General features: G+C 41.7%; 2 protein-coding genes and 1 long non-coding RNA gene across 6 annotated transcripts in view; 2 read left to right on the top strand and 1 right to left on the bottom strand.

Moving 5' to 3' along the window:
* kdm6a (lysine (K)-specific demethylase 6A) overlaps nt 1-25,842 on the bottom strand; it is a 44,565-nt gene extending 18,723 nt beyond the window's left edge. Inside the window, exons 1-8 of one of the 4 annotated variants that reach the window (XM_019268298.2) lie at nt 24,962-25,842; nt 24,758-24,821; nt 21,486-21,594; nt 21,161-21,210; nt 16,737-16,795; nt 10,106-10,226; nt 4,625-4,679; nt 4,173-4,207 (exon numbers count right to left, since the gene is read on the bottom strand). In XM_019268298.2, coding sequence (XP_019123843.1) covers nt 4,173-4,207; nt 4,625-4,679; nt 10,106-10,226; nt 16,737-16,795; nt 21,161-21,210; nt 21,486-21,594; nt 24,758-24,821; nt 24,962-25,131 — 663 coding nt within the window. In that variant the 5' untranslated portion in view covers nt 25,132-25,842. Of the gene's footprint in view, nt 1-4,172; nt 4,208-4,624; nt 4,680-6,136; nt 7,002-10,105; nt 10,227-12,858; nt 12,947-16,736; nt 16,796-21,160; nt 21,211-21,485; nt 21,595-24,757; nt 24,822-24,961 lie in introns of those variants that run through there. The other 3 variants (XM_010750443.3, XM_027291244.1, XM_027291245.1) reach the window with 3 other exon arrangements.
* Nucleotides 11,429-12,848, top strand: LOC113748226 (uncharacterized). Its single transcript, XR_003464190.1, has 3 exons — nt 11,429-11,534; nt 12,330-12,416; nt 12,496-12,848. It is a non-coding gene; the product is annotated as an uncharacterized LOC113748226 (long non-coding RNA).
* Nucleotides 25,843-26,024: 182 nt separating the features above from the next.
* fundc1 (FUN14 domain containing 1) overlaps nt 26,025-27,500 on the top strand; it is a 15,859-nt gene continuing 14,383 nt past the window's right edge. The window contains exons 1-2 of the mRNA XM_010750441.3: nt 26,025-26,161; nt 26,651-26,804. Coding sequence (XP_010748743.2) covers nt 26,089-26,161; nt 26,651-26,804 — 227 coding nt within the window. The 5' untranslated portion in view covers nt 26,025-26,088. The remainder of the gene's footprint in view (nt 26,162-26,650; nt 26,805-27,500) is intronic.

Below are 27,500 nucleotides of genomic sequence, written 5' to 3'. Positions count from 1 at the left end.
GTGAGTCTACTGTTTGTTTTAACTTGGCGACCTGAATGACCCTGGGTCTGAACCGATTCATAGAGGGTGAATGTTCTCTTATCAGCTCAAGCAGTCTTCTTAAGAGCAACCCACCCCCATCTCTACACACCATAAAAACGTCCACGAGTGTGAGTGTATATGCACAGACAGGTCCTGGACTCTTCCTGTCTGCTCACAATAAAGACACCTCAGGGTAAACACTGACACTTGGGGCACATAAATGAGCGAGACTCTTAGTGGTTCCTTCCTGCTTTGACTAACGGTTGTCATCAAGCGGGGTCCAGACAGACACACACATCAACATGACACAATAAGAGAATAGCTGTATTGACTCAGCTATTGACACAGTTACTGTTTGACTGATCAATTCACAGCACTCAAACCAAAGACTGACGAGCGATGATGAGCTGAGTGCAGAAAATCTTGTCGATTTGTCAATTTCAGTTGGAGGTTTTACGTTCAGACTGTTTAACAGCAGACTGATGCTAGAATCCAGTGACTCTGACACTCATTACATTCAAACCATGATCACACAAGTGAGAAATGGACAGCTTGTGTGTAAACAGCCATTCATTTCTTATGTTACTTTGTTGTCTGCAGCAGCTGCACAGTAAAACACAGCAGGTCAGCAGCTGCAGGCCTGCTTGGATGTCATCTACAGTACACTTATTTTATATTGGTGTCATACTGAAAATGAGATGCTACATCTGAAGGAGCTAAACTTTCACTTCAGTATGTTCAAATATGTGACAACTGCTGCACACGTGAGGGTTTTGACGCCCATTACAGTACATAGTACATGACTGAAGTCTGAAATGATGCCTTTGCTTGCAGTTGGTCTAATAAAACCATCCTATATAATCCACATGTTGCTGGAGTTATGACCTTTTTACTCAGCTCAATTTCATTTATTTATTTGATTTATTTATTTGAGCCTTTGGGTTTGATGCCAAACACTGTACAGGAGATCATTCTAGGTGACTCTGGTGCCAGACTGGTTGTGGACTGACCGAAGGTCCAGTCACTCTTCTGTCAGGTTTGAACCAAAGTCTACAGGGCTGCATGTCCTGTTCAGACTGCTGTAAAGGTCACAGGTCTGTGCAGCCTGTGCTCAGAGGAGAGAGCCCAGAGAACACCGGCTGATTCATCCGTCGCCCTCCAGTCTGACTACAAGCCTTTACCCTCTAGCAGACCATACAGTACCTAAGTGGTGACTCAGTTGTTTTAAAAACCTCATTTGTACTTTCTTATATGAACATCTTTAAAAGGTAAAGACACATGATTAACCATACTGAATCAATCTGAAGCTAATCCACCACAGACATAGACCCCAAAAGACCTTGTTGTCTTTACAGACAGTACTTGAATGTAGGTGCATGTGATGGTTTCAGCCTCTTGGACTGTTGAGCCTCTGTAAATAATATTATGAAGAGTATGGTCGAGACCTGCTCTATATGGAAACTGTGAGATCCTATATGATTTGGTGCTTTTTAAATGAAAACTGAATCAAATATGAATTAAAAAGATGGAGCAATTCCATGTGTGACTGTGGATAATGGACCCAAAGCTTACTATTGTACTGTTGCTATAGTTACCAGCAGTTTAAAACACTGTCTTTAAAATGTTTACCATAACTACATTTGTAGTGTATCAATTCACAAAATCAGATCACACTAAATGGACACCTGTCAACCAATCAGAATTTTTCCACCCTTGTTGGTGGATGATGCATGAACACACTTCGCTAAGCAGAGTTTCATTCATAGTTCTGGCTTCCATATTGTGTGTATCAGTCAGCGAGCTCTGCAGCAGCATACCTCTTTTCAGGAATGCTGATGTGGCATCCACTCTATAACAACAATTTCAGCAGGCAGGCTGATGTATCACACACACACGCACGCACGCACACACACACACACACACGCACACGCACACACACACACACACACACACACACACACACACACACACACACACACCAGAAGCATGCAAGAGCCAACAAGTTTTTGTTTTTAACACAGCCATCACTGAAAATGCTCATAAAGTCACTCTAAAGCTGACAAAGCTGTTTTGTCTCTGACATGAAAATTCAAATAGAAAGATCAGTTTAAATTGATCAACCAGCAGCAACCTGGTGGCAGAATGTCAATCACACATTCATTTACATGCCTTTCATTTGATCATCACCCTATTAAAAGAAAGAAAACAACAATTCTTCCTTTGTGTGAACAGATCAGTGGGCAGCTCCTACATCCTCTCACTTAAGCAACATCAAGCTTTTGTGAATGATGCACACTGAGGCGCTTCAGAATCACAAAAGTGTCCTGTGGTTCTGAAGCACTGCAGTGTCAGTAAAAGGACCGAGTCCTTTCAATTCTGCGTATAATCCATTCTGTACTTTAAACTACCATTTATTCAGGCATGAAGTACAAACCAGTCAAAAGTTTGGACACACCTGTCTGAGAAGACAAGACTGAGGACATCAAAACATACATAGAATTATGTAGTCCACAAAAATTGTAAATGAGAAATGTTTTTTTATGTATAGATAGCCACAGTTGCTTTGATAACAGCTTTGAACACAAGTCAGTGGAGCTCTGTACCAATAAATAAAAATCCAAATTTAAAATATTTGGTTCTAACCGCTGTGTGGATGGAATGGATTGTATCTGCATGTGTGGTTCCCACCATGAAGCATGAAGAAAGAGGAGGAGGTGTGATGGTGTGGGGTGATTTATTCAAAATTAAAAAGGCATCTTGTCACTGTCAACAGGACAATGACCCAAAACACACCAGGATATTTGACCAAGAAGGAGAGTGACTGAGTGCTCTATCAGAGATTGTGTGCACTTTTTTTAATCAGAAGCACAAGATTTGGTCACACACACTCCCTTTTTTTGGTCAATCAATGACTTTACATGCTGATGATTAGATTAGTTTGAAAGAAAAGCCCTGAAATCTGTTTTTCATCCAGATCTAACAATGAATGAAATCTTTGTTGCTATATTGTTGCTATTAATAAAATTCATGAATTCATGCTGAAGATAGCCAGCTACCCAAAATTATATAACATATTACAAGTTATGCTATTCATTGAAGGTACCTAGCTAACATTAGCTTCGTAACATTAAGTTAAGCAGTGCATAATGTCAGGGCAGAGGTGTTTAACTCAAGTTTAAAAAGAGGTCCGGTTGGAGAAAGTTTACTCAAGCAAAGGTCCAGAACATTCTAATGTCTAAGTTGTATTATGATTAAGTAGCATATACAGTATAGTGAAGAAGCCTACAAGTTATATCAACATGTATGTATGTAGTCAAAATGTGTTTTATTTTCTGTGGCTTCACATTGGATTGGACTTGCTCAAAGGACACTTTGTGCTTTGTCTCAGTAGAGGTTCTTGTTTTGAACTGCCCTGTGGGAAAATGTAAGAGTCTGTCCACTTTTCTCCTCTTACAGCACGACAAATGACTTTTTTTTCAGACTCTCGACTTTCTTCTAGTCTCCCTCACTTATTTCTCTGACTGTCTCATCTCGTCTCCCTCGTGTGTGAATCTCACCCACTCATGTCGCAATGTCTATTGGAATGCATTGATTTGATTGGCTGAGTAATATTACATGAGATGACTTCCAACACATAGAATTGTCCTGTGAGTTTTCTGGGCCACTAAACCTAGAATAGATGCAGTGGTTAAAATAGCAATGGTCTGGCTCTACAGGGTGATGTTTTCACACATTGAAAAACAATTTGTATTCATGGTGGGACTATGGTCTAGACATGCTCTATTTGGAAAGTGTTGTGAGATTGCTTCGGTTATGATTCATGCTATATAAATCGGATCACTTGAAGAAATGTGACCACGTAAACTCATAAAATGGTTGTGTATGACCTTCACCAGAATGTGAGACGTTGATCATATTACAGTCAATGGCAGCCAACAGAAACAACATTTTGCTCACTAACAGAAACAATAATAATTGTGCCGCTTTGTCAGACTCTGAGAGAAGAAGAAATCGTCAAGATAAAAAGAACAAGCTGAATTATTTAAAATGTCCAGAGCAGTCTATATAACCGTTTGTACAACAACACCGACACAACAATAAACTGATTAACCTGGCCTGAGTTTTCAAACAGAATGGATCGGGTCGCTTACCTGGATCTCATACAAATGAGCGATGTGGAACTGAACTGTGGAAAAAACAGAGGAAAGAAGGATGAGAGTTCACTTTATCATATTCCAACCACATTACACGCTCACCTCATTGACCTCAGTGGGTACAGATTGCAAACAGTGTGGAGCACAGATGGGAGGGGGAGTGGGACAGTTTCCCCAGAGTGTACATGTAATCTGAAATCACAGTGTGTATGCGCAATGTGCTTGCGAGCACTTCCAGTTCTCTCTCCATGCACTGTCTCCTAGGCAACCCCAGTCTTGGGCAGAGTCAGCAGGGAAACGGCAGCAGAGAGGAAAAATTGCTCTGTAGAAATATTCCTGTGCCCTTTCAATATGTGCCATCTACCACTGACAAGCTGCTACATCCAATCTAATATTACACAACAGCCTATGGCTGGTTTCCATGTGGTAATTATAAGAATGCTACTTACTTTCAGCTTTTGACAAAGTGCAGAGATTGGAGTCGATCAAAGCCAGCTGAAAATGCTGCAGAGAAGAAATGAGGCATTTTATTATGAACATACAGAAACATTCACATGTTCAACAGCTGGCATATATATGACAGTTACTAATACAGCAAGTGACTGCAGGATTAAATTAAACATACATCACATAAATCCTACTACTAATTGCAGGACTGCGACAAGTCGCAATACTTTTAAAAGGAAATAAGGGAGAAAATGATTTTTTCCTTCACCCTGCCTTGTTTAATAAACTCCCCAAATGATCCACAGCAGACCATGAATGAACCTTGTTGACCGTAACATGAGAGTACACTGATAGCTGGAGGGACTGAGCAGATATTCTCATCTCTGGATCACTCTTTCTGCTCCAACCTCACCTCTTTCCTCCTGCCTGAGCAGTCCTCAAAATAAGACACTGGGATCCAGCAGTTCTAATGGCACCTGCTCCATTCATCTCAAAGACAGCACTGCTGGCTAAGGCAGACGTCTGCAAAGACTCAGCCTGGCTGCCAAGGCGTGGCACAGTACTGGCCGGTATCTCCATCCAGGGTCATTGAACAGATTAGTATGAGTACACCACACAGAGACAGCTCTATCTCTGCTGGCTTTCTCCTGACCACCTTAAGACTTCCATACAACTCCATTATTTCCATCATATGGTGAGGAAAGCCACTATTATTTTGACCTCATGCTTTACAGTGCACATGACTTTGTGTGCACTGTAATGCTTCAGGGCATCACAACTGTGCAGAGCAGACTGAGGTGCCATCTGCCTGTTGGGAGCTGATAGTGTAAAACATTAAATTCCAGCAATATGTCTGACCCTGTAAATCTGTAAACCAGAGTACTCGGGCACCCATAGGTGGTTTCAAGGTGACCGGTTTCATTGCCGTTACTAAGCTGCACAATGACCCGATGCAGTCACACACAGCTTCAGGTGTTTGAAAAGGCACCATCAGTGGTTCTTATAAGAGTCAGTAAAAACTCACAGCATGAGAACACAAGGACGTCCTGAAACCAGGAACTGCACGAGAATCTAGCACAGAGAACAGCCTGTACTGCTGCTGCCATACTCCACTGTGGTGGATATCATAGAAAAAAAAAAAGCTGTAGCTGTAACCTTAAAGGAAAATATTCTCTATTTATCATGTAGGCAGGAGCTAAAGATAGCTGGAAGCACAACACACCTAAAGGAGAAACCTGTAGCCATGCAGCAGCAGCCTCACAGACGCTCAATGTCAGACAGATAAAAATCAAGAAGTGTCCAGCTGGATCTTTCTTTGCATGTTTCACTGAGGGCCAGCAGAGCCACACACAGACACACAGACACACAGACACACACACACACACACGACTCTGCTTAGAATACACTCCTTTTAAGCAGAGCTATGATCCACAAAACAACAGACACACTCATCACAGCCAGATGCCTTAATGTTAGACAATCTATTAAAACACACACACATACTTATGCGTTACCTAGATCGCTGGCACATCACACTCCTCTTGGAACCCCACTCTGCATCCTCCTGTAGATCTCTCCCTCTGTCTCTTCTATCCTTCCTTCTTCACACTTGCTCTACCACCCGGCAGATAATGCAGCAGGATTGTCAGCTTGGCATTCCACCTCCCTCCCCATGTCTCGCCTTCCTTACTCTCTCTCTCTCCGTCTCTCTGCTATCATTCTTTCCCTTGCTCACTCCCTCTCTCCCTCTTTCTCTCTCTCGCCTGGTGTCACTGATTACTATTCAGCAGACGGCTGCAGTGGAGAGTGCAGAGAGATGACACACAATACCTCAAAGCTGGAACAGGCAGCACCCCCCTCCTCCTCCTACCCCTCCCTGTAGATAACTGGGGCAGTCATGTGTGTGTGTGTGAGAGAGATTCCGTCAGTGTTTGTGTGTTGCTGGCAATGAGCCAGGGCTGAGAGGGAGGGGTGCGACCAAGACAGTGTGAGGACGTGCAGCACGTGCAGCCTGCTGTGCTCAATACTGTGGCAACAGGAGCATCAGCACAGGTGGATGTACAGTTTATACAGAGCATCATCCCACAGACAACATAATGGTGAACTGAACTGCAAAAGGGTGGACAAAATATCATGAATACTAAAAACCACCTTGGTGAATATTCAGTTTGCTAGTTCAAACTATGTCAGAGCATTAAAATCTAACAATTATTCTTATTAGGATTATTAAATGTCAAACAATGCTTTACAAGGCTCAACAGTATGCTAATGTCTTAAAACATATCAGTCACAGAATGTCTGGAGTGGGACAAAGCCCAGGATCAGGTAGCTGTCTGTAGCTAGAGGGAACCAGGACTCACAGACAATAGATCCATAGGCTCCAGTCAGACAGCCCTTCAGTACTGCATGGACAAGTATGACTCACAGGTGTCGGGAGAAGATGGGGCTTAGCTCAGGCAGACGGGACAGATGATCCACCAGCCTTTGTCACTCTGAGGACTGGGGAGGTTACGTCTATTTAGGCAGGAAGGAGGCCTCTATGACTGCACACCAGGTGTACAATACAGACTGCTATGAATAGAAAATGATTCCATTGCACTCATGGTGTGGTTAGTCTTTGGATGTCCAGCAACATTCTGCGCTGGAAAGTCAATTTTAGATTTTGTCAAACTGACTTTGCAGTCGTGTTTAGTAGGATTAAACCAGTCTGATTCTGTGCAGCCTGTCTGAACTTTGAGTTCAGCATTTTGTAATGAGGAGCCATTCAGTCCAAATAAAAAGTGACATGAAGCAGCTCTCAGTGATGTTAACTCTTTAGAGGACGCTCACTACGACCCTCTGAGCTCTGTCTGCAGCACATGTAGCATCACAGCAGAGCAGACAGTGGTGCACAGTTAGCATGTCTTCATGGTAAGTTGGAACTAGTTTGTATAATACAACAATGCAAATTTAATCAATGACTCATCATTTTCACTTATAGATAACTAATATAACCCTGTCTCTGACTGCCAGCGTGTCACTCGTGCTGTTTGCTGAGTTAGGGAGGTATCTAGCCAGCTATTAGGAGGGTAATGCCTCCTGTATGCTTTGTTAAAGTTGCTGCAAAAGCCTTCAAACATTTCAGAGGCAGAACCCTTTTTATTTTTTAACAAGGCTGTCTGCTCTTTAGCTCAATATCAAACAGGTCTGAAAATTCAGCACAGCCCTAATATGTCCATAGAACATGTGGTAAGAATAGCACGCATCTCAAGAGACACATCACGGCTTTCCATAAGAGCAGTATTCACACTAAAAGGTCAGATTATTATCAAATACAGATTATAAAAAATAGAATAGACATTTAAGTGAAAATTATACTAATACATATTAAACTATATTCCTTTGAACATTAACAGCATGTTGCTGCATGTTTGGATTATTAAGGGTCAGTCAAGAGAAACTGAACGTTGAGCCTCATTTGAAGCAGATTACTGGCAGTAGTAGGTTAAATGCATGTTACTGTTTCTGGAGCTGCAGCATTTTATACTTTAGATGGCTTTGGTGTTCTAAACAAGCCTCTTTCTTTCTTTCTTTCTTTCTTTCTTTCTTTCTATGTGTGTGTGCATGCATTTGTGTGATATAGTTATGTACGAAAAAAGAACTGTTTAGATTTGAGTAGAGTTGCACGATACCCACGGTACCCTGTGGTGCCAAATCGTAACTATACTAGAAATTCTACACGACAGTCCTACCGTAGTTTGCTATACTACCGGTACCAGTTTATGCTACATAGCGGTCGCTCATCTAAAGCTTGATTTGAACTCACTGCCAACCTGATATCTGGTTCTAAATAGGGATGGACAATATTTATTGAACCGATAAAATATCGGCCAATATGGGGAGAAATTATGTAATTTTTTATCGACTCGATAGGTTGATTTTAATGCTGAGTGTTTACAGCTACTACTGTGTGTAACACTGTTACTGTGATGATAAATATTGAAATATTTATATTTAACATTTAATCTGTGTCTATAATAACCAGATCCTGAAATGTAGATGTGACATGTGGGTGTGGGTTGTGTGTGTGTGTGTGTGTGTGTGTGTGTGTGTGTGTGTGGTGTACACGTTAGTGCTCTTTATTCAGAAACCCTCATGTCACATCTACATTTCAGGATCTGGTTATTATAGACACAGATTAAATGTTAAATATAAATATTTCAATATTTATCATCACAGTAACAGTGTTACACACATTAGTAGCTGTAAACACAGAAAAATACATACGTTGGTTTGGTGCTTACATAAGGAGTAAACATTTATAATCACACTTTAAAAGTTACATACGTTGTTTTTTGGTGCCTGTTTGTTTCCCAGATATATTAGTGTGTGTGTGAATGGGTGTATAAGAGACATTAACTTAAAGAACTTTGTAGAAAGGCGCTTTATGAAGTTCAGTCCATTTCCTTGTATTAGTTTACAGGCAGATCTGCCCGATCCAATATGGCGGCGCCGTCGACGTACGATTCAGCGCTCAATGCGGCGTGACGTACGATTCAGCGCTCAATGCGGCGTCTATGTCTATATGTCTATGGTGGTAGCAGCTAGCGGTGCTGCTAAGGCTAAAACAACACAGAGTGTGGATGTCCTGATTGGCGGATTTTGATGACTGACACCTATCACCTGCCGACCAATCAGAGTCAGGAGAATCGATTAGTACCGCCCACATTCACCTTTGACCCACCAATGACGATTCAGAATGAAGTAAACCCAAAGGTAGTATATCACACCAAGAGGTCACACTTCACTGTCAAGGCCTCTTTGTCTTTATGTAACAACCAGGAGCTTCGTGACTGATTCAAACTAAAGCAGAGACATAGCAGGAGACATTAGCAGAGACATAGCAGGAGACATTAGCAGCATTTTTTCTTGCTGGAATAGAACTTCTGACCACGAAACAGCAAAGATAACACACACAGTATCGTTTTGTGGATTTTTTTGCCACTCTTGGGGCTAGCTCGCCCAGTTTTCATCGCACAGTGATGAGACACATATCTTTGTAATCAGCGGAGTCTCTGCTTTCACACGATGTTTGTGTGGTTTGGTTGAAGTGGTGAAATTAGTAAAAGCACTAAAGTGGACATGCGCTGTTTTCGTGTTTTTCTTACATGCCCAGATAATTGCTTGGGGATTGAGCTGTGTTTTGTTTGGGCAGTAATGCTTGGTAGAACTTTTAGCTGAGTTTCTCCGTCATTTTGGTATGCTACATGTTAGGATTGGTGCTTCCTAGCAGACGCTGATCGTCTGTATTGTGCATGCATCTCACGTTGCCCCCCGTACGGGGGACTATCGGGTTGAAATATGAATATGATTATCGGTTATCGGTATCGGCCATGGGAAAGAGGAAATTATCGGTTATCGGTAGAAATTTTTCATATCGTGCATCACTAGTTCTAAAGGTAATCAGGCCCCACTTGACCAAAATAAACATGGTTAAGATTTACCTTTAAGCTTGACTCGTAGTCTGTGTTGACTTTGAACATGAGTCCCAGTCTCAGATGAATCTCTTTAGCTCTTGTGAAGCTGGGGTCAATGTAAAGCACCTCCTGGAACGCCTTGATTGCCCTGGAGAAAAAAACAAAAACAAATCAAGAACGTTCATTAAAAACAGAAGTGTGGCAGATCTGAAAGTATTTCGTTACAGTAAATTATTTATTATTATTATTTTTTATAAACTGCAATGTATTTGTACAAGTTAGTTTGAAACAACGACGTTTGTTTTTTAAGCAAAATTAGTGTTGCCACTGACGAAGACGCCACGGCAGACTCGCTGCTTGGGCCCGGTGCTTCTGCCATGGTGAGTGTGTTGTCTTGTGTCTGGGCGAGACAGAACTTTAGCTTGTTGTTTGTTTGGAAGCGAGTTTCTATCGAAGCGGAGCTGTCTTCGCGGAGTTCGTTCTTGCCGGCAGAAACACACGAACAGCCAATCAGCTAACAGATGGGCGGACCCAGCGTGCGGAAACAGCCTATCATATCCCTGGACGTCACCAGTAACAGGCAAACAGCCAATCATTCAGCAGCTGTGTAGTTCGGTTGCGGTTCCATGTTGGTTTGTTTACAAAGGAGTAGCATGCAGTGAGAAGCCGGGAGGAGAGCAGAGGAGGCCGCTATGTAGCGGAGACTGGCACCGGTAATATAGTAATCCACGGTAGTACCGTCGTGTAAAATTTCTAGTATAGTAGCGACGGTTATGATTTGGCACCGCGGGGTACCGTGTATACCGTGGGTATCGTGCAACTCTACACTGACAGAACCTGAATCCAGCCACTGCTCACTGGAAATGTTTTAAATGTAGAGCAAACTTTATTCTCAAATAGACATTATTCTTTCTGCAATGCTGCTTGAACAGACAATGACTTCACAGCCTTAACCCCTGAGGATTCCATTCAGGGCTTTTAAGATGATGAGCTTATAACAATGCTATGGTGTGCTTAAAAGTCTAACAGGAGGATTTCAAATCCTGTCCCTGTTGACCAGCTGTCACTCATTTATACTCCACCATTAAAGAACTACAAGTTAACATGTCTGTATGAGTGTTTAAAGGTGGACTCATCACTGTATCACAAAGCATGGTCATTCTTTCAAACATCAGAGTGAGTGTGACAAAGTCTATTTCCCTCAGCTGTTTTTTTTTTTTCTAGAAATTCTGCTTAGATACAACCAATTTGCAACAGCAAATATGTTTCCATGGAAACAGACCAAAATACATTTTCTATGAACACATAGAATTGTCACAGGACAATTCTATGTGTTGGAAGTCATCTCATGTAATATTTCTCAGCCAATCAAATCAGTGCATTCCAATAGACATTGCGACATGAGTGGGTGAGATTCACACACGAGGGAGACGAGACGAGACAGTCAGAGAAATAAGTGAGGGAGACTAGAGGAAAGTCGAGAGTCCGAAAAAAAAAGTCATTTGTCGTGCTGTAAGAGGAGAAAAGTGGACAGATTAAGTAGCAATTTGATCAACTAGACATTTGGAATGTATCTCTGTTACAATAATGAAATCAGCTTTATGGTGCCGTTAGACCGGCCTGTTAATACAGCTGCTGCCTCATTAGAACTGAAGCGCAATATTTGATTAGATAAAAACCTGTTGAATTTTGGAAGTGATTACATTGATCTTTTTTCAACACATTTTGACTTGTTGGGTCACATCTTCAATCAGCTGTGTGCTGAGTTGCTCACATGGCGCTGCAAGCTTGAGAATAAGTGTAACACTGATGGAGGTAGTAGTTAAATCTGTACATGGAAAAGGTTTTCAGTTCAATGCTTATATGTGAATATTTATTCAGTTTGGCTTTAATGTTACTTGGCTGGGACAAGACATCATCTGTGTTGCAGGATGTTATTCAGGCTCGGGTTACTTACTGGAGTAGTAAACTGGTTTCCATTACATATATGGGTCTACTGACGTCGCTGATTGTTTTTCAAGTGTTATGGAATTTTCTATGCTTAGGTTACACAAATCCAGCCTAGAATGTGCTGACGGTAACACTAACATGGGTAAAAACATTCTCTGTGACTTATTCTGGGTGTATAGTATTTGTGGTGTTATCTGTAGGGGTTTAAAATCTGACCACCAGCATGAGTTGTTAGAATGTGAGACCGACTTTTGATGAACTCTGAGAATGTCTCTAATATCTCGAATTCTCCTTGATCAAGCTTAAATAAACTTCAGAGGCTCCTGAGAACAAGTTCTTTCCTCCTGAGCTGATTTCATCGATCAGCAATTTCTCCATCACACGCCAGGTATTAGTCAGACCACGTGTATTTCCATGGAAATAGAATACATTTAAATATAAATACATTTTGCTTATGTTTTATTTAGTTGGAAAGCACCTCTGTCCTGACCACATCACCGTCATGCCAATAATGACGGTAAAGCACACCCTCTCGTGTAATATCACTTATTTATAACCTGATTAAAAGTGTGACTCAGCGATATCTGAAAATGCTAACAGGATGCTGTCGTGTTAGCAATGGCCGTACTGCAATTAACTACTACAGACGAGGATTGAAAGCAAACAAACACAGGTTTCCAATTGAACCCACTCATTGTGTAACTATGACAACAATGGCAACTGCATGTCAGCATGAAGCCCTTATCCCGTATGAAACAACCAAGCATTGAGCTCCCTGCTGACAGGGTGCCACACACACACACACACACACACACACACACTGAACTCACTGCCCCCATCTCTGTGCCTCCTCTTGGTTTATCTGGTCCCTCCCTCCTCTGCTCTCTGTTCTGCCCTCTCCTCACTCACTAGAATCCACAGTGAATGCTTGGAGAGCACAGCTCTTCTATACAATAGGTTGTGACATACAGTGTAAGGCAAAGTCCAGCCAAAAGGTGAGCAAAGAGATACTCTGGCCTTCAGAAATGGGCGCTGACAGCAAATAAACCTGCACATTTTTCCCAGAAGGTGAGGCGAATAATACAATGTAGCTCTATTATTTGGACCCCATTTGATGTACTGTACATACTTGTGTACATTCAAATCACATTGACATTGACAACCTGATGCTTTCTTGGGGTGAAGCATCTTTTGTGCCTGTGGAACGTCCAACTGGATTAGTTGGTCCAGTAACTCTGAGTGAGTACTGCGTCAGCCCTGTGAAGTAACAGTCACCGTTTGACAGCTCAGCATTCCTTCAGACCTTGGGCTCAGGGTGATGTAGTCCATCCTCCAGAGCCCAACATGGCACCCTCCCTACCCCCACCAACACATTCTCCAGGCCTCAGAGATGGGGGCTGGGGATGTAAACAGTTAATCGATTAACCGGTTAATCGCTGAAAAAAATTTAATTGATTAAATTAAATGAATCGGGTTAACTGAATCTAGGGCCATTTTCCACAGAAGTTTTTTCAGTGAAATGTCATGGTGTCGCCAGTTGAGGGCGCCATTGCTTAATCTAGGCCACAGCGAACGTACCTGAACGTAACGCGGCGACAGACCCGGAGTGAAGTATGGAGCATTTCAAACTAAGCAATGATGACAAAGACGCTCAGTGTAAACTCTGCGGTGCTACGTTTAAGTTCAACAGCTCTACGAGTTCACTAAGATACCACCTTCAAAACCTGCAGCCGTGCTGACGCGCTAGCAATTAGCATTAGCCACTAAGAATGAAATACATGCTAATTGCTAGCGCGTCATCGCTATCTGCTCCTGTGTGTAAATAAACATGCTCAGCCCACTCGTCACTCTCAACATTTCTTGTTTAATAGAGGCCCTCTAATTTTACTGTCACCTTCCTCAGGGATGATTGAGGCTGTGTTCAGTACTACATGTTACTGTAAGTTTCCAGGGCTAGTAATCTTACTGTGACCTTTCTCAGAACAAGGGAGATTATAAGTGGTGCTGCTAATGTTTCAAGTTTTTCATCTAAGTACTTTACCAGATAATTATATGTAGGCTTAATATTGTGTAGGCTAAGCCCATATTGTATAGCTTTAAAAAATATTTTATGTTGCTTAATGTTTCACATGCAACAGGTGAGCCAGTGCACAATCATTTTTTTTATGCATTTCAATTTTCTGTGCAGAATTTATTTTGGTTAAATGCTGTATCTGTACCGTATCCCAACTGGTACAATAAAACATTAGTTCAGGAATATAACATGCATTTTTTTATTCAGTATATAAGCAATATTTTGCTTTATGTTTATGTTTGAGAAATGTATCTTCTCAGGAAAAAAGCCGTTTATCAGTTAACAGTTAATTGACCGATAAGGTAAATCAACTAACGATTAATGAATTAATCGATAATTTGCATCCCTAATGGGGATATTCGAATTGGGAATGTTAAAGACCTTCAAAATCTTGGATGAGTTTGAGGGGCAGCAGTGGGCAAAACTAAGGAGACTGGTCCTTGCAAAATCTCTCCATACATGAATGAATGTATACTATTATATATTATTCTGATAAAATGCTTGCTGATAAATTATTGGTAATATAATAATATATAATAATATGAATTAGTTACTTTGGCTTTCAGAGACCATAAGGCCTATCAAATGTTTATGTGTGTGTGTGAAGTTTTTTGATGAACTTTACTAGATAAAAAAATAAATGAACTGTTCTTTGTCTTTCTGGATCATCTTCTATTTAAAATGCAAAAATGTGAAATAATCTTAATGCTATCGGCTATGAGAAGCAGGAAATTATCATTATTGTGTTAGCTGAAGAAAATACCATATTGTGCACCTCTAAGGCGATGGAGTCCTAAAATGGCTTCTAAATCTGTGAATCTGTGACACACGTACAACATTGCCATGCCATCCAAAAACTATGCCACCATGGGTAATAATCTGCAAATCTGCACCTCTACTGAGGACGCTGGTATGGCTTGGACAACCTCAAACAACATCCACAACTTAGAGCTGGGCAATATATAGATATTTTAATCTATATCGATATTTTTTCACATGCAATATAGCACAAGACCATACCGTTAATATCGATACAGTTTATTTTGCGTTAAAATGACACATTTCTTCCCTTGAGCCGCCAGTTCACTTTTATTTCTCCTCTCCAATAACTCCAGCTAGTCGCTTTTTAGGAAAAAAACAAATGGCTAGAGGGTCTGAAAAGTCGCTAAGTTGTCAACACTGGACCACTGATTAGTGTGTTAACAACCGAAGCAGCTGGGTTAGAGGTGGTGCACAGGTCTTGACCTGTGTGTCAGCTGTTGCAGTGCATTGTGAGATTTGTAGTATGAGTGGTGGTAGTGCAATTTACCAGTGGGCCATTAATAATAGACGTATGAAATTATCCAGCCACGGGAAAAAATATAAATATATATAGAGTATCCCCATTCAGCTAAAAAATATCAAGATTTGACTTTTGGTTTATCGCCCAGCCCTAATCTAACTACAGTTGTCAAAAGTCTCAATAGCACTGACCGCCCTGTACTGTAGGTAACACACTGGCTATAGATAAGCTTAATACAACCTTACTTTAAAAGCAGAAACCCAAGTCGTCTGGTTAAAGGATATTAAAATGACTGATGTGATTGCAAGAGCAGAGCAACTTTGAGTAGTAAGGGCAGTGCTGACCATGAGATCTGTCCCCGTCACCCAGAAATAATGCACAGGTGGAAATTACATCATGAAGGTGTTTCTGTGCGAACAATGTGCAGAGAGCTGATTCAATTTAGAAACAGGAATGATCTAACTGACCGACCGGATTCTCTCCCAATTATGGTACATCCATCTGTACCTCTTGACACAGGTTAAGACAGGTCAAGACGCTTGTCCTGGTCAGGTGATACGTTACCCCAGTTAATTCAGTGTAATGGTGAGTTGTATTTTCATGCACTTTATATTTGTTTTTATGATGGTCGTATCATTTTATTTCGTCGTATTTACCCCCCACACCTTGAAATTATTGTCTTACATGAGACCGGTCTGTGGCGCAGAAAAGGTTGGGGACTGCTGATTTAGTGGATACCATCCTCTCAACTTTGTCTGCAGCACATGGAGCGTTAGCAGAGTAGCATCACAGCTGGGACACCATGGATGCTTTTTATTGTGAAACGTCTGAGTCCACTCTCATTCTTCCAGCCTCGCTGCTGATTTACTCAGTCACCACGATGACCACAGAGGACAAGCCCCTATGGAGTTATTCTTATCTATTTCATCTGTGTGTTAGTGACTCTGATGTTTAACCCTACACACCAGAAGAGAGGGCAGTGAGGGGAAGCGTGTAATGCTGACATCTTCACTCAGACCCAGTTGTTGATGTCCAGTAAAGAGATTTTAAATGAGTGCTTGTTGTTTCAGTGTATATATGCACACATGTAAAAACACACAACTGACAACTTTAGAGTGAAGGCACCTTTTAGGAAACAAGGCTAGCTGTGTTTGTGCTAATGCTAAACACATGCTGAAGCCAGCTCGTGCTGAACACACACATGAAATGATGATATCCAACCTTTAATGCTACTTCAGAGCAAATGTCACTATGTCTTAAGAGGTATGAAACTCTGTTTGCCCACTGCATTTCACTTTTATTTTTAAACCAGGATCAGAAAAACACCATGCATGTAGTGAAAATGAACTTACCACTGAAAGGCGTTGTAATGGAAGTAAACCATGCCAAGGCCGTATAAAAAGGCAGCATTCTGAAAAACAATGGTGGACGTGTTAGAAACAGCAGCATCGGAATGAAAGCTAGTTAACTGGTTTGGAAATGTAACTCTTTAGACACAGTACAGGAGGTTTGTTTCCCCAAGAGCAAGTACATGAAGTCCTGTAGAAGTAACGGAAACAACCATCATGATACAAAAATAATCATTTTCCATCATTCAGACCTGAAATTAGGGCTGCAACAATTAGTCGAAGTAATCGATTATGTCGACAATAAAAATCTGTTGACCCGTCATTTTATAGCTTACCAATGAATAGATGAATATGCCTTTTTATAAAAGACATATTCATCCATTGGTGTGGAGCAAAAACAGGATTTATGAAAATACAAAATACGCTGCAGTTGTCAGACAAGAGGTGCAATGGAGACTAATCAGAAAAATAATCGATAGATGAGTCAACAACCAAAATAATCATTAGTTGCAGCCCGACTTGAAATATCACTTCACCGTCAAAGTCAGTGTCTGTTGATGATATAAAAGACCAGTAACTGTTGTTCACATGAACTGATGTCACACACTACACAACTTATTTAATTCAAGTGTTCAAGCAGCGGAACAGACAACAGCTCATGATATAAAGTTTGGAGAGTCGAATTACAGCTGTAATGACATTCAGCCAAAGAGTCACATAGACTGACTAAACATAAATCAGTGTATTTCAATCATCCCCTAAAAGTATCCCTTTCCATTTGTCAACCATTAGGATGACTATTTAGTCAACCACACTGCGGCCTGTAAGCCCTGCTTCTGGACTCCAAACTGTAGCGTATACATCAGTGCTGATCCACACCAATATCTAGCAGAGGATAGGAGCTCACACCCTCACTTTATTGTGGAGATCTGTAACCCAGAGGAGCCCAGAGATGTCAGGTCTGATCACAGCTGAACTCTCTGCACCTTGGCTCAACAGGCACACCGAACAGTGAAACATCAAACCAAACAGGCCTATTCATCCACACAGAGAGCACGGAGGGGACAGGCTGGACATCATCATATCAGAGCTGATTGGACAATTTAAATCTCGGCCATGAGCAGGGACTGTGAGCAAGCTAAACTGAGGCAAATATGTCTGCATAGAATGCTAAAACATTGTTATATGCACAATATAAGATCACACCCCATCTAGGAAAGTCCTCTGTAGCTCTCTAGCTGGAATGAGCAAAAACAATGCCATGATCCTGGATAAATATCTGGACCCAACAAGGCTGGTATTTCATTCATTATAGAGAGGCATACTACTGTGGATGGCTTAACTGCTCTGCCAGCTGTGTCTTTGGAGATAGTCAGCTGTACAGCTGCATTCGTGGGTGAATGTACAGGGCTGCAGTAGCTGTAACCTCTTTATGGCACTATTAACATCCGCTAAGACGATTGGATCTGAACCTGCAGTGCTCCTATCAGATACAACAGATGTGTTACCAATACACCACAGGAGTTCAGCAATACATCCCTCAGCCACCACTAACACGTCAATACACACACACACAGTTCATGTTACACCCATTAGAAACTAATGGGTCAACAACTAAAGCACAGCCACAATCACACTGTGACCTTTTGGGGATTCTGTAGTGTTGAGACAGCAACCAACATATGAACAGTTTCCATGGTGATGCAGCAGCGTGTGAGACACTTTCGGTTTAAAGATGCTCTAATCAATACTTTAAACAGTAATACCAATGTATCAACAGAAATGTGAAAACAGTGTGAAAGTGGTCACTCATAACAATGAAGCTACATCTCCTGAATCTCCCTGATGATGACAATTGTAAATCTGTCATAGGCATGTCAGCAAACAGTGGCCTGCAAATCCATTCAGCTTCAGGGTTCTCATTTCCAGCTGCTCATTTAGTGTGTTAGTCCTGCCAAATCTCACCTGTCCAATAATGAGAGCCATGAATCAGAGTGGAGTTTTCACAATAAAAGTCTTTTTAAGAAATTAAGTTTTCTGTCCACTGAAGTGTTGAGTTTGTATTAGAAGTGTAATGCAGGAACTACTGTTACTGACTGTTACTGAAAAGAGAAAATGGAGTCATTGTTTGATTTTACAAACTAGTTACAACTAACTGAAGACAGGCTAACTCTGTACCAAACCCTTATTGTTGTACCCAACCTTCCATCACTGCTTGCACTCTCTTTTAATATAACTGATTGCTGCTGTTATTAGTGGTGATGGTAGTAATTCATTTGTCAGGAGGTGTAAAAGGGTAGTACATTTTTTTTTTCTTTTTCATGAAAGTTATACAAGTTTACTGACAGTAAAGCACAGTTCAATAATATGTCATCTCCACTTTTTTACCATCAAACAAAGAGATTTTGATACACATTTTCTTTTTTGAACTTCATTGTAACCTCGTCTCATCTTGTCAACAATACTGCATGTTGATGTAGTCACAGAGTTTAATGAGGATGGTTAACAAACAGACTTTCTCATAGGTATCAATTAATACTGCTAGCAACATTTGATTTCAATACAGGAAAGACATGCACCTCTCACAATTAAGTAACATCCCTGAGTAAATGATACAAGCAGGCCATCGGTTAATGTTTTCCCTGGTAAAATAAAGCTTCAATCAAATATGTAACCAGACCAGTTTGTATAAAATAATTTTATCGTCTGTGCAAGTTAGTTCGCTTTCTAACATGTCTAGCATAGTTATCAACACAACGAGGAACCAGATTAATAAAACAGCCATAGGGGGAAACCCTGTTACATTCCTATTTAACTAGAAACAAAGCCTACTACACCTGCAACTGTCAGAGGTACTGAGGCTCTTGTTTACTGGTTAACCTGAGGATTCATGTGTATAGGCATACTGGTATACATGTACCCTCAGTTGCTCTCAGTTCCTGCAGTGTCTCTCAGGCACTGTTGCTACTGGTCACCTCGCAGAAAGTACACATGTGGAAGTCATCACGATTTGTGTTTGCCAGCAGTGGTTGGGACTGGCTCAAGTTTGGCTTAATGTTTAAGTGTCTTTAACTGAGTGGCCTTACAAGCACAGAAGACTACAGTCCGCACATGTCCTGCAGAGATAAAATACATACAACAGGTTGACAAACAGTGGAATTGTTCCCTTTCAGTTCACAACCAACACATTACAGTAGAAGTAGTCCAGTAGTATTATTCTTGGTCTGCATTCTATATGTTTTCCATGTACAGCAGTGGATCCACGCACCCGTTAGGGTTAGGGTCATTTAGTGGAGCACAACTCTGTGACCTGTGTGCTCAATCAGCTTCATCACATTAGCTAGCTGCTGTTCATCCACAGCATCACTGTGTCATCTATGAAACAACTTGTCTGGGAAAGTTTAAAGTTCTGCGACACCAGCACACGCACAAAGCCTAAGGACAGTTTTTCATGGTTTGGCTCTGTATGTCAGCACATCAGATTTAAAAATGAACTGACTGACATTAAAGAGCCACAACACAGCGTTAAGGGAGTCTGAGGATGGTCACAGTGGGTGAAAACTGGCACAGTTTCGGGGCAATGCAACACAAAAGATGATCCTCAACATGGAGATCTATGGCCAAACAGCGCCATATTCCTAACAGAGACACCTGACCACAACGCATTTAAGCATGTGTTTAACTTTCTGAAGCCATAAAGCAACAAGTCCCTAAAACAAGCAGGAAAAGTGAAGATCTCTCTCTCACGCTGCTTTCTGACTGAGATGATATTAGGAATAATGTAATGTTAGCATGGTGCGAGCATTAGCTTAGTAGCAGAGTGTGATGCAACAAACAGATTAGAGATCGCTCAATACAGAAAACAAAGCTCACAGGTGAACCCTTTGGCCACATCTCACACAATGCTCTTTCTGAGCTATAAACTAGGTTAAAGTTAGCTGGTTTACAGCAAAATAGCTGTTACATAATTGACCAATTGGATTTGCTGTAGCAGCTCCAACAAAGCTGATTGGTCAGGTTGTATGTCAAAAATCTATGTGCACACACACTCCTACATGCCAAAGTGTTTCTGCCTCACAGGTTGGGAATTCAGGCTTTCAGGCCTGTAAGTGACTGCACAAACTTGCTACATGGAGTTTGCAGGCAGACATGTTCAGCCTGTAAAGATGTGTGAGCTTGGAGCAAAGAATTCACAGATACAAACATAAATGTACAAGTTTACTAAACTACGCTAACAGACATAAAAACCCTGTATGTTCACAAAACATGCAAAGTATCAGTGATGCTGTCTGTGCTTTGAACTTCGGCTATGGCTAGAAAAGATTTGGCTTCACAGCAAATAGTGCCTGTATAGTCATTACAAAAGTTGATTTTATTGGATTATATTGTATCATTTACACCAAACATGAAGCGTCGAGCAAACTCACCTTCCAGTAGTCCAACTGTAAACTGAAGTACCTCTGGTACGCAGATAATGCTGAGAAAAGAATAGGATACAGAAGGAGATTATGAACAGTCAGTGAAAGTGTTACATGTTCAAGACGTGCAACAATAATGAGCACACAAAGTCCAGACAGCACCCATAACATGACTCCATGATTTACTCTGTTTTTTTGGATTCATATTCACGTCCGTAATGTTTTGGCTAAAGAAAACATTTTAAAATGACACAGTATCAATAAAAACAAGAAAAGGCCAATAAAAAGATGAGAACACAAACAACCCTTCCTGAGGTACAGGTTTGACTCTCACCTTTTGGATAGTCCTCCAGCAGGAGGTTGAAGTGGCCCAACTGACAGAAAATGTCAGGGTCCACTTTCCCCTCTGCTTTCAGGATGAGGGCATCATAGCAGCTAACAGCCTGAAAGAAAGAAATAGCCGTGTTGAGTTGAAGGTGCTGCACATCTGCAATAAAAAATTCAGTGGTTGGTATAACCTATACAGATTACACAAAAATGATCAAGTTCTAAATGGTAATGGTGGCAAGCAAGTTTTAGCCCGACATTCTGGATTAAACCACCTCGTCAGTCAGTATTTAAACAACGGCTAAACAAATGACTCTTGATAGCCAACACAGCAGCCAGTGAAGAATATAATTAGAGAATATGTGTGTGTGTGTGTGTAGTTTTGCATTACTTAAATAAAAATTGATACAAGTTTATAAAATCATGAAACTGCTGTATTGTGACGTGCTATGTCAAGTACAGTTGTGTATGTTCGCATATTTGTGAACTGTTTTGTCTGTATGTACCAAGAAGATGGCCACATTCATTTTTTGGTTCATTCACATCAGAATAGAAAAACTTGTTTCTTATGCTTCGTTGTTTTGAATCTAATGTAGCTCCATCTAACATAGACACCATTAAATGATCACACTGTGAGCATGCTATTAGTGTTTATTTATTCACAAGCACAAAGCTGCAAATATACATCTTAGGGTACATACAGACAGGATCAGGCGCTGTGGCAAATCATTACACAGTTGTCTGGCATGTGTGAGGTTGTGTGTCTGTGTCTCTTGACCAATGTTTGCTCTCTCCCTCCCTTAAACCTTCAGACACAAACAGGTAGAGAGTGTCAGAGTTTAATCCATGAATCCACCTGCATAACCTTTGACTGTGGAGCAGTGTGTCTAATCATCTGATTGGCAGCTTCAGCGTGACAGCGTATTGTGTTTTTTCCAAAAGTTAGATTGTTAACACAGTGGCCTGCAGCAGACACCTTCACGCCGCCTCGCCACATCCAAATCGACTACCCCAACTCAAATAAATGAAAAATTCTGTGTTTTAGCTGCAGTGCTGGATCCTGTCTGAATGCTCCCTTATATGATCAACTCCATAGCTCTGTGCAAACCAAACTGTTACCTACTGGCAAACCAATATCCCAATATGTGGTACAATTTCTGGAAGTCATATCCCTCACTGGACACCACTGCAGGTGGATCGTAGTTTATTTGGTAGCCAAATGATCAGCACCCCCTTTGTACACTAAAAACATATTGGTTTATTTTCTAAATCTTCATTAATGGTGTGGCATTAATTACACAGTAATTTCAATAAGCATGTATTTAATGACTGACCAGTATGTTTAGATGTGACATGGTGGATTATAATAAAACATTCATGCACCATTCATCAGCGGAGAGCCAGCTACACTGATTTGAAAAGATCCATTCAAATCCATGTCTACAATGCATATTGTATATGACCGATTGAAATAATGGAATTCTGTGGACTAGTGCCTTGGTATAACATGTTATACTGTTTGGAACATGTAAAATCAAATCATGTGCTGTCCCTCAAGCTTCTGGGGAAAAATGTCTATGCTTACTTCCACAGGAGAAATTATTCACATACCATTTTCTCACAATTTGACGATTAACAGCAAATAAAAACATTCAATATCACACACAGTTTGTAAGTACTGGTGTAATGCCAAGCAATCCTTCTGCTAATGAGTTTTTGCCACATAGGTTAGCCAAGGCCAAAGTGAGCACCCTGCAGAGACAGTGTGATTCAGAAGACCATACACACAAGCTCCAAGTATGGAAACTATATTGGGATGGTACCAATATTAACTTCTGTGGCATCATCCTGAACAAATATTCTCCCTTCCCTCACATTTTAAGATGGTACAGTCCAGAGATTATTTTAAAAAGTAACTTACAATACATATTTATGCCGCAGAAAGAACATAATGAAATATAACACAGCCTTGCTCATGTGACGTTATTGTAAAAAACAGATCCCACGATCAGATCTAGTTGAATGATGTACTGTGGCTAGGCCTGCAGGCTGACCAGGTATTCAACACAATATGAAATGTCAGAAGTGAATGCGGGACCGGGCCTGACAGAACAATGTTAACAGTCAGCCCCACAACAAGCAGCCCAGGAGCCACATGTTGAAGACAGGTCAGGCACAGGAAGTGGAGCGCTGATAACATGGGCTGCATGAACACGGCTGCTATCTGTGCACCAAGCACTGCACCGTCAGTTAGGTCGGTGCCTCTGGTTCCTCTTTAGAATCTGAATCATGTTTTGTACCGACACTGCTCGCCTCCGTCGTGATATGACTGTTTGCGAATAGTGGTTAGCCTAGCCTGCGACTTAGCTGGCAAACGTTTGCTAGATATTTTCTTCCCATCCCCGCCATCTTGGACCAAGTCAATCAGCCATTATTTTGCAGCCCTGAAACACCACCGTGCACTTGTTTCACCCTCGGTGATGTCAGATAAACGGTGCCACGGTGACGTTCGCTAGAAGTGCGAGAAGCGCTGGACATTTCGCCGCTACGTGCTACCACAGTGCGCTGACGCACAACACAAACCGTGGCTGCCGTTATTGTGGACGGACGGCTGCTGAACAACGAAGCTGTCAGCTTCACGTCTCTGCTCTCGGTAAACGTTAAGGAAGTGTGCGTTTCCCCCCTCAGAGCTCTGCTGTCACACTTTTGGAAGTCACAACAGTTAGCTAGGCAGCAAGGTGTTCCATTAGTGAGGCTCACCTCAGAGCCCTGTACACCACACGGCGTGTGTAACAAAGTAAGAACAGCTGGAACATCAGTGCGTTCCTCAGTGTTCACAGCTATGTATGCCAGTCTTTCTATGACACGCGCGTTTTAAACAGGCGATACAATGCTATCACGTGCATGGTACCTATTCTCCCAACAACCGATGACACCACCGGGTCCAGCAGGGTGGCGGTTCATAGCGTCCTGCAATGTTACTGACACACCGTTACTGCCTGTCTTTGACTACATCAATGTACTGGAGCGGTTTCACTCTGTGCCTGGCAGTGCAAACGTCGCTTGGTGAATACAATGAGCACGTCCAGAGCTGAGAGCTGTCTTTACACTCAGACACTGCTCGGCTTCAAAGTTGGACAATTGAGGCTCGTATACGTCGCAGCTAGCCATGTAGCGTGTGTGGCGTTGGGAGGTCTGTGCCACTCGTTTCAGGTGGGATCTGCACTAATCAGACGAGATCACCCAGAGACGCGACTGTGGTCCTATTCTGTGGCATACCTTTAACAGCAAGGCCTTCGTTCTGGCGCCATCTTCTTGAAGCCTATGAAATCCAAAGAGTGAACTGCAAGTAGAGGACAGACAACACACAGGCGGTTCCGTGTTACTTGAGGCAATCATATTTGGGGGCTTTTCAAACTGAACGAAGAGAAATTATATTGCAAAAAAGAAGCGGGTGAGACTTCACACAGCAACTCATCTAACCTGTCAGTTCCGACCAGGCTTTCTTTTTCTTGCGCTGTTAGCTTCGGAAAGTCCTCTTCGATTTCAGTCGCTGTTCCCGACGCCATTTTCTCCTCGTCATTACCAGCAACGCCGAGACTCCGGGCAGCGGCGGAGGCTGAGGCTGTGAGCGACACTCCGCACGACTTCATGGAGGAGAAATGGGAAGATCGATGGGACCGAGCAACTCCGACAGAACGCAATAAACACCAAAGTGTTGCACAGCTATCCAGGACTAAAACGGGGCGTAGCGGAATTCTTGCCAAATCCTCAAGGAAATGATCCCTTCAAGTCACCCTGCATTCTCCTCATTGTACATCAAAACACAGCGTATATTCCAGTGCCAATTTATGCATGGAGTTGATGTAATGTTGGCTTTTGAGAGTGAGTGTTACTTGATAATATCGCAAACTTCCCCAACCATCGGCTCAAAGTTGTTGTAATTGTGTCACATAGGCAAACGCACGCCGCCACCGACCGCACGCCCTCTGCTCTGGCTGACCAATCAGTGACCGGCGTGTGCAGTCACGTGACTGTCTCCAGTCGATGCGCTGCGAGCACGCGGACGTACATGCTCACGCACACATCAAATGAGCTTCCATTGACCCGCCTTAAGGCCTGCGATTGGTTAATCACGCTATATTATGATTACGTAACTATATTTTAAAGCAACCAATTGGTCAAAATAACTGTCATATTCGTCTATGGGGGGCACACACACATATACAGTACTTTTTGATAGATATTAGAACAGTAAATGTGTTTAAACAGGCACGAGCTACCCCACCGACAGAACCCGACTTAAGACATCTAATTAATTAATTAATTAATTACATAATAAAGCATTTACCCCCTGAGTAGCCCAACACAGGCTGTCTTACTGTCTTTATTATTATTTTTCCCCCTTTTATATAAATTTGTTCTTTATGCACGTTTGTTAGTAGTAGTCCTATTTGTATTTATTTTAACTTATTTTACACTTAGTTACTTTATATCACTCAAACTTTTGTTCTGAACGTGCCTCGCAAAATTAATTATTATTATTATATTGTCACAGTGTACAGGCAGACGTGCTCCAGTCAGTGTGTTTTACTTTGACCGTCCAAATTATGCAAATGACGTCGGACGTGCAGGCAGCTGAGGACAGAGCAGTGCACTCCAAAATGGCGAACCGCGACAAGGGTAAGTTGAGCAGGCCTGTGAACTGACCGAACCTCTGACTGAACCGGGACACCGGACATTCTGAGCTTGAACTGCACACGAGACATGCTCTGAAACTCTTACCTCGCACGTGGGAGTCACTCAAACTGCCTTTCCACATTTTAAACTGCGACGGCTCCAGACGTAGCATTAAGAGCTAACTTTTCAGCTGTCTGCTCATGCTAACTTATTGCCTGGCCTGTGAACTTCACTCAGCTCAGTGTAGCCTCTAACTTAACGACGTTGATGCTATTTAGGCTAATGTAAACGTCTGAACTGATAAGGTGTATCACTACGTGTGGCCAGTATAGCGTCCACAATGTTCTCTTAAGTTTGTAACAATAGTAGTACTGCACATTAACTTATTATTGCAGTGCTGTGTTTCAGCCCTCACTGCTCCATGATATTTGCAGGTATCCGCTCGTTGCTTCTATATGCTGACTGTTTTTGTGTTTTTCCATGTACGTGAAGATCTGGAAGGGGAGATTTACGACAAAGTCGTAGACCTGACAGAATATGCCAAACGTCAGCGATGGTGGAATCGTCTTTTCGGGACAAACTCGGGCCCCGTAGCAGAGAAATACTCCGTGGCCACGCAGATAGCCATAGGAGGAGTGAGTGGATGGTAAATATTCTGCTGCCTTCAGGTGCTCCTCGTCATTTCTCCTCTTCTATGTTTTTCTACGTTTCCTAGCCCAGTGTTAAATGAGTATCTCTGTCATCTGTCTTAGATTATGTTCTGACCTCTTATTCTCTCATCTTGCCCTGTGTCTCTTTTGGAATTGTCCATGTGGGCTATCAAACAAAATGTTACCGTGGTATTTTTAAATGCAGCTAAATAGAGATGTTCCGATGCCATTTTTTTCCTTCCAGATTCCGATTCCGATACTTGTGCTGTGGGTATTGGCTGATACCGAGTACCGATCTGACACCAGTATGTTATAAAAAAAATATCAAACTACACCTGCACGACTGTGATATGATTATCATTGTGGTAAGGCCTGGCTCAGGTTAAACCCTTTGTAAAACATGAATAAATGTAGCAGATTTAAGCCATTTATTTTTAAATAGAACAGTATAAAAACAGCAACTTAAATAAATGCATATATACACAGACAGACAGACGTGTCTTCAGGTGTTTAATAAAGTGGCTGGTGTTAAAATTGGCAACACTCGTGCCACACCTCAAGATTTCCTCATCTTTTCATATGTTGCATGTTGCAGTCTTACTGGTGGGAGCATCCAGTGTGAAATACTGCCACACCGCCGACATGATACAGATGTAGCAACTTAAAAGTTCCCGTGTTTCCGTGACGGAACC

Source organism: Larimichthys crocea, chromosome XVIII, assembly GCF_000972845.2.
Source record: "Larimichthys crocea isolate SSNF chromosome XVIII, L_crocea_2.0, whole genome shotgun sequence".
NCBI lineage: Eukaryota > Metazoa > Chordata > Actinopteri > Sciaenidae > Larimichthys > Larimichthys crocea.
This window is presented reverse-complemented; position numbering and strand designations above follow the sequence as displayed.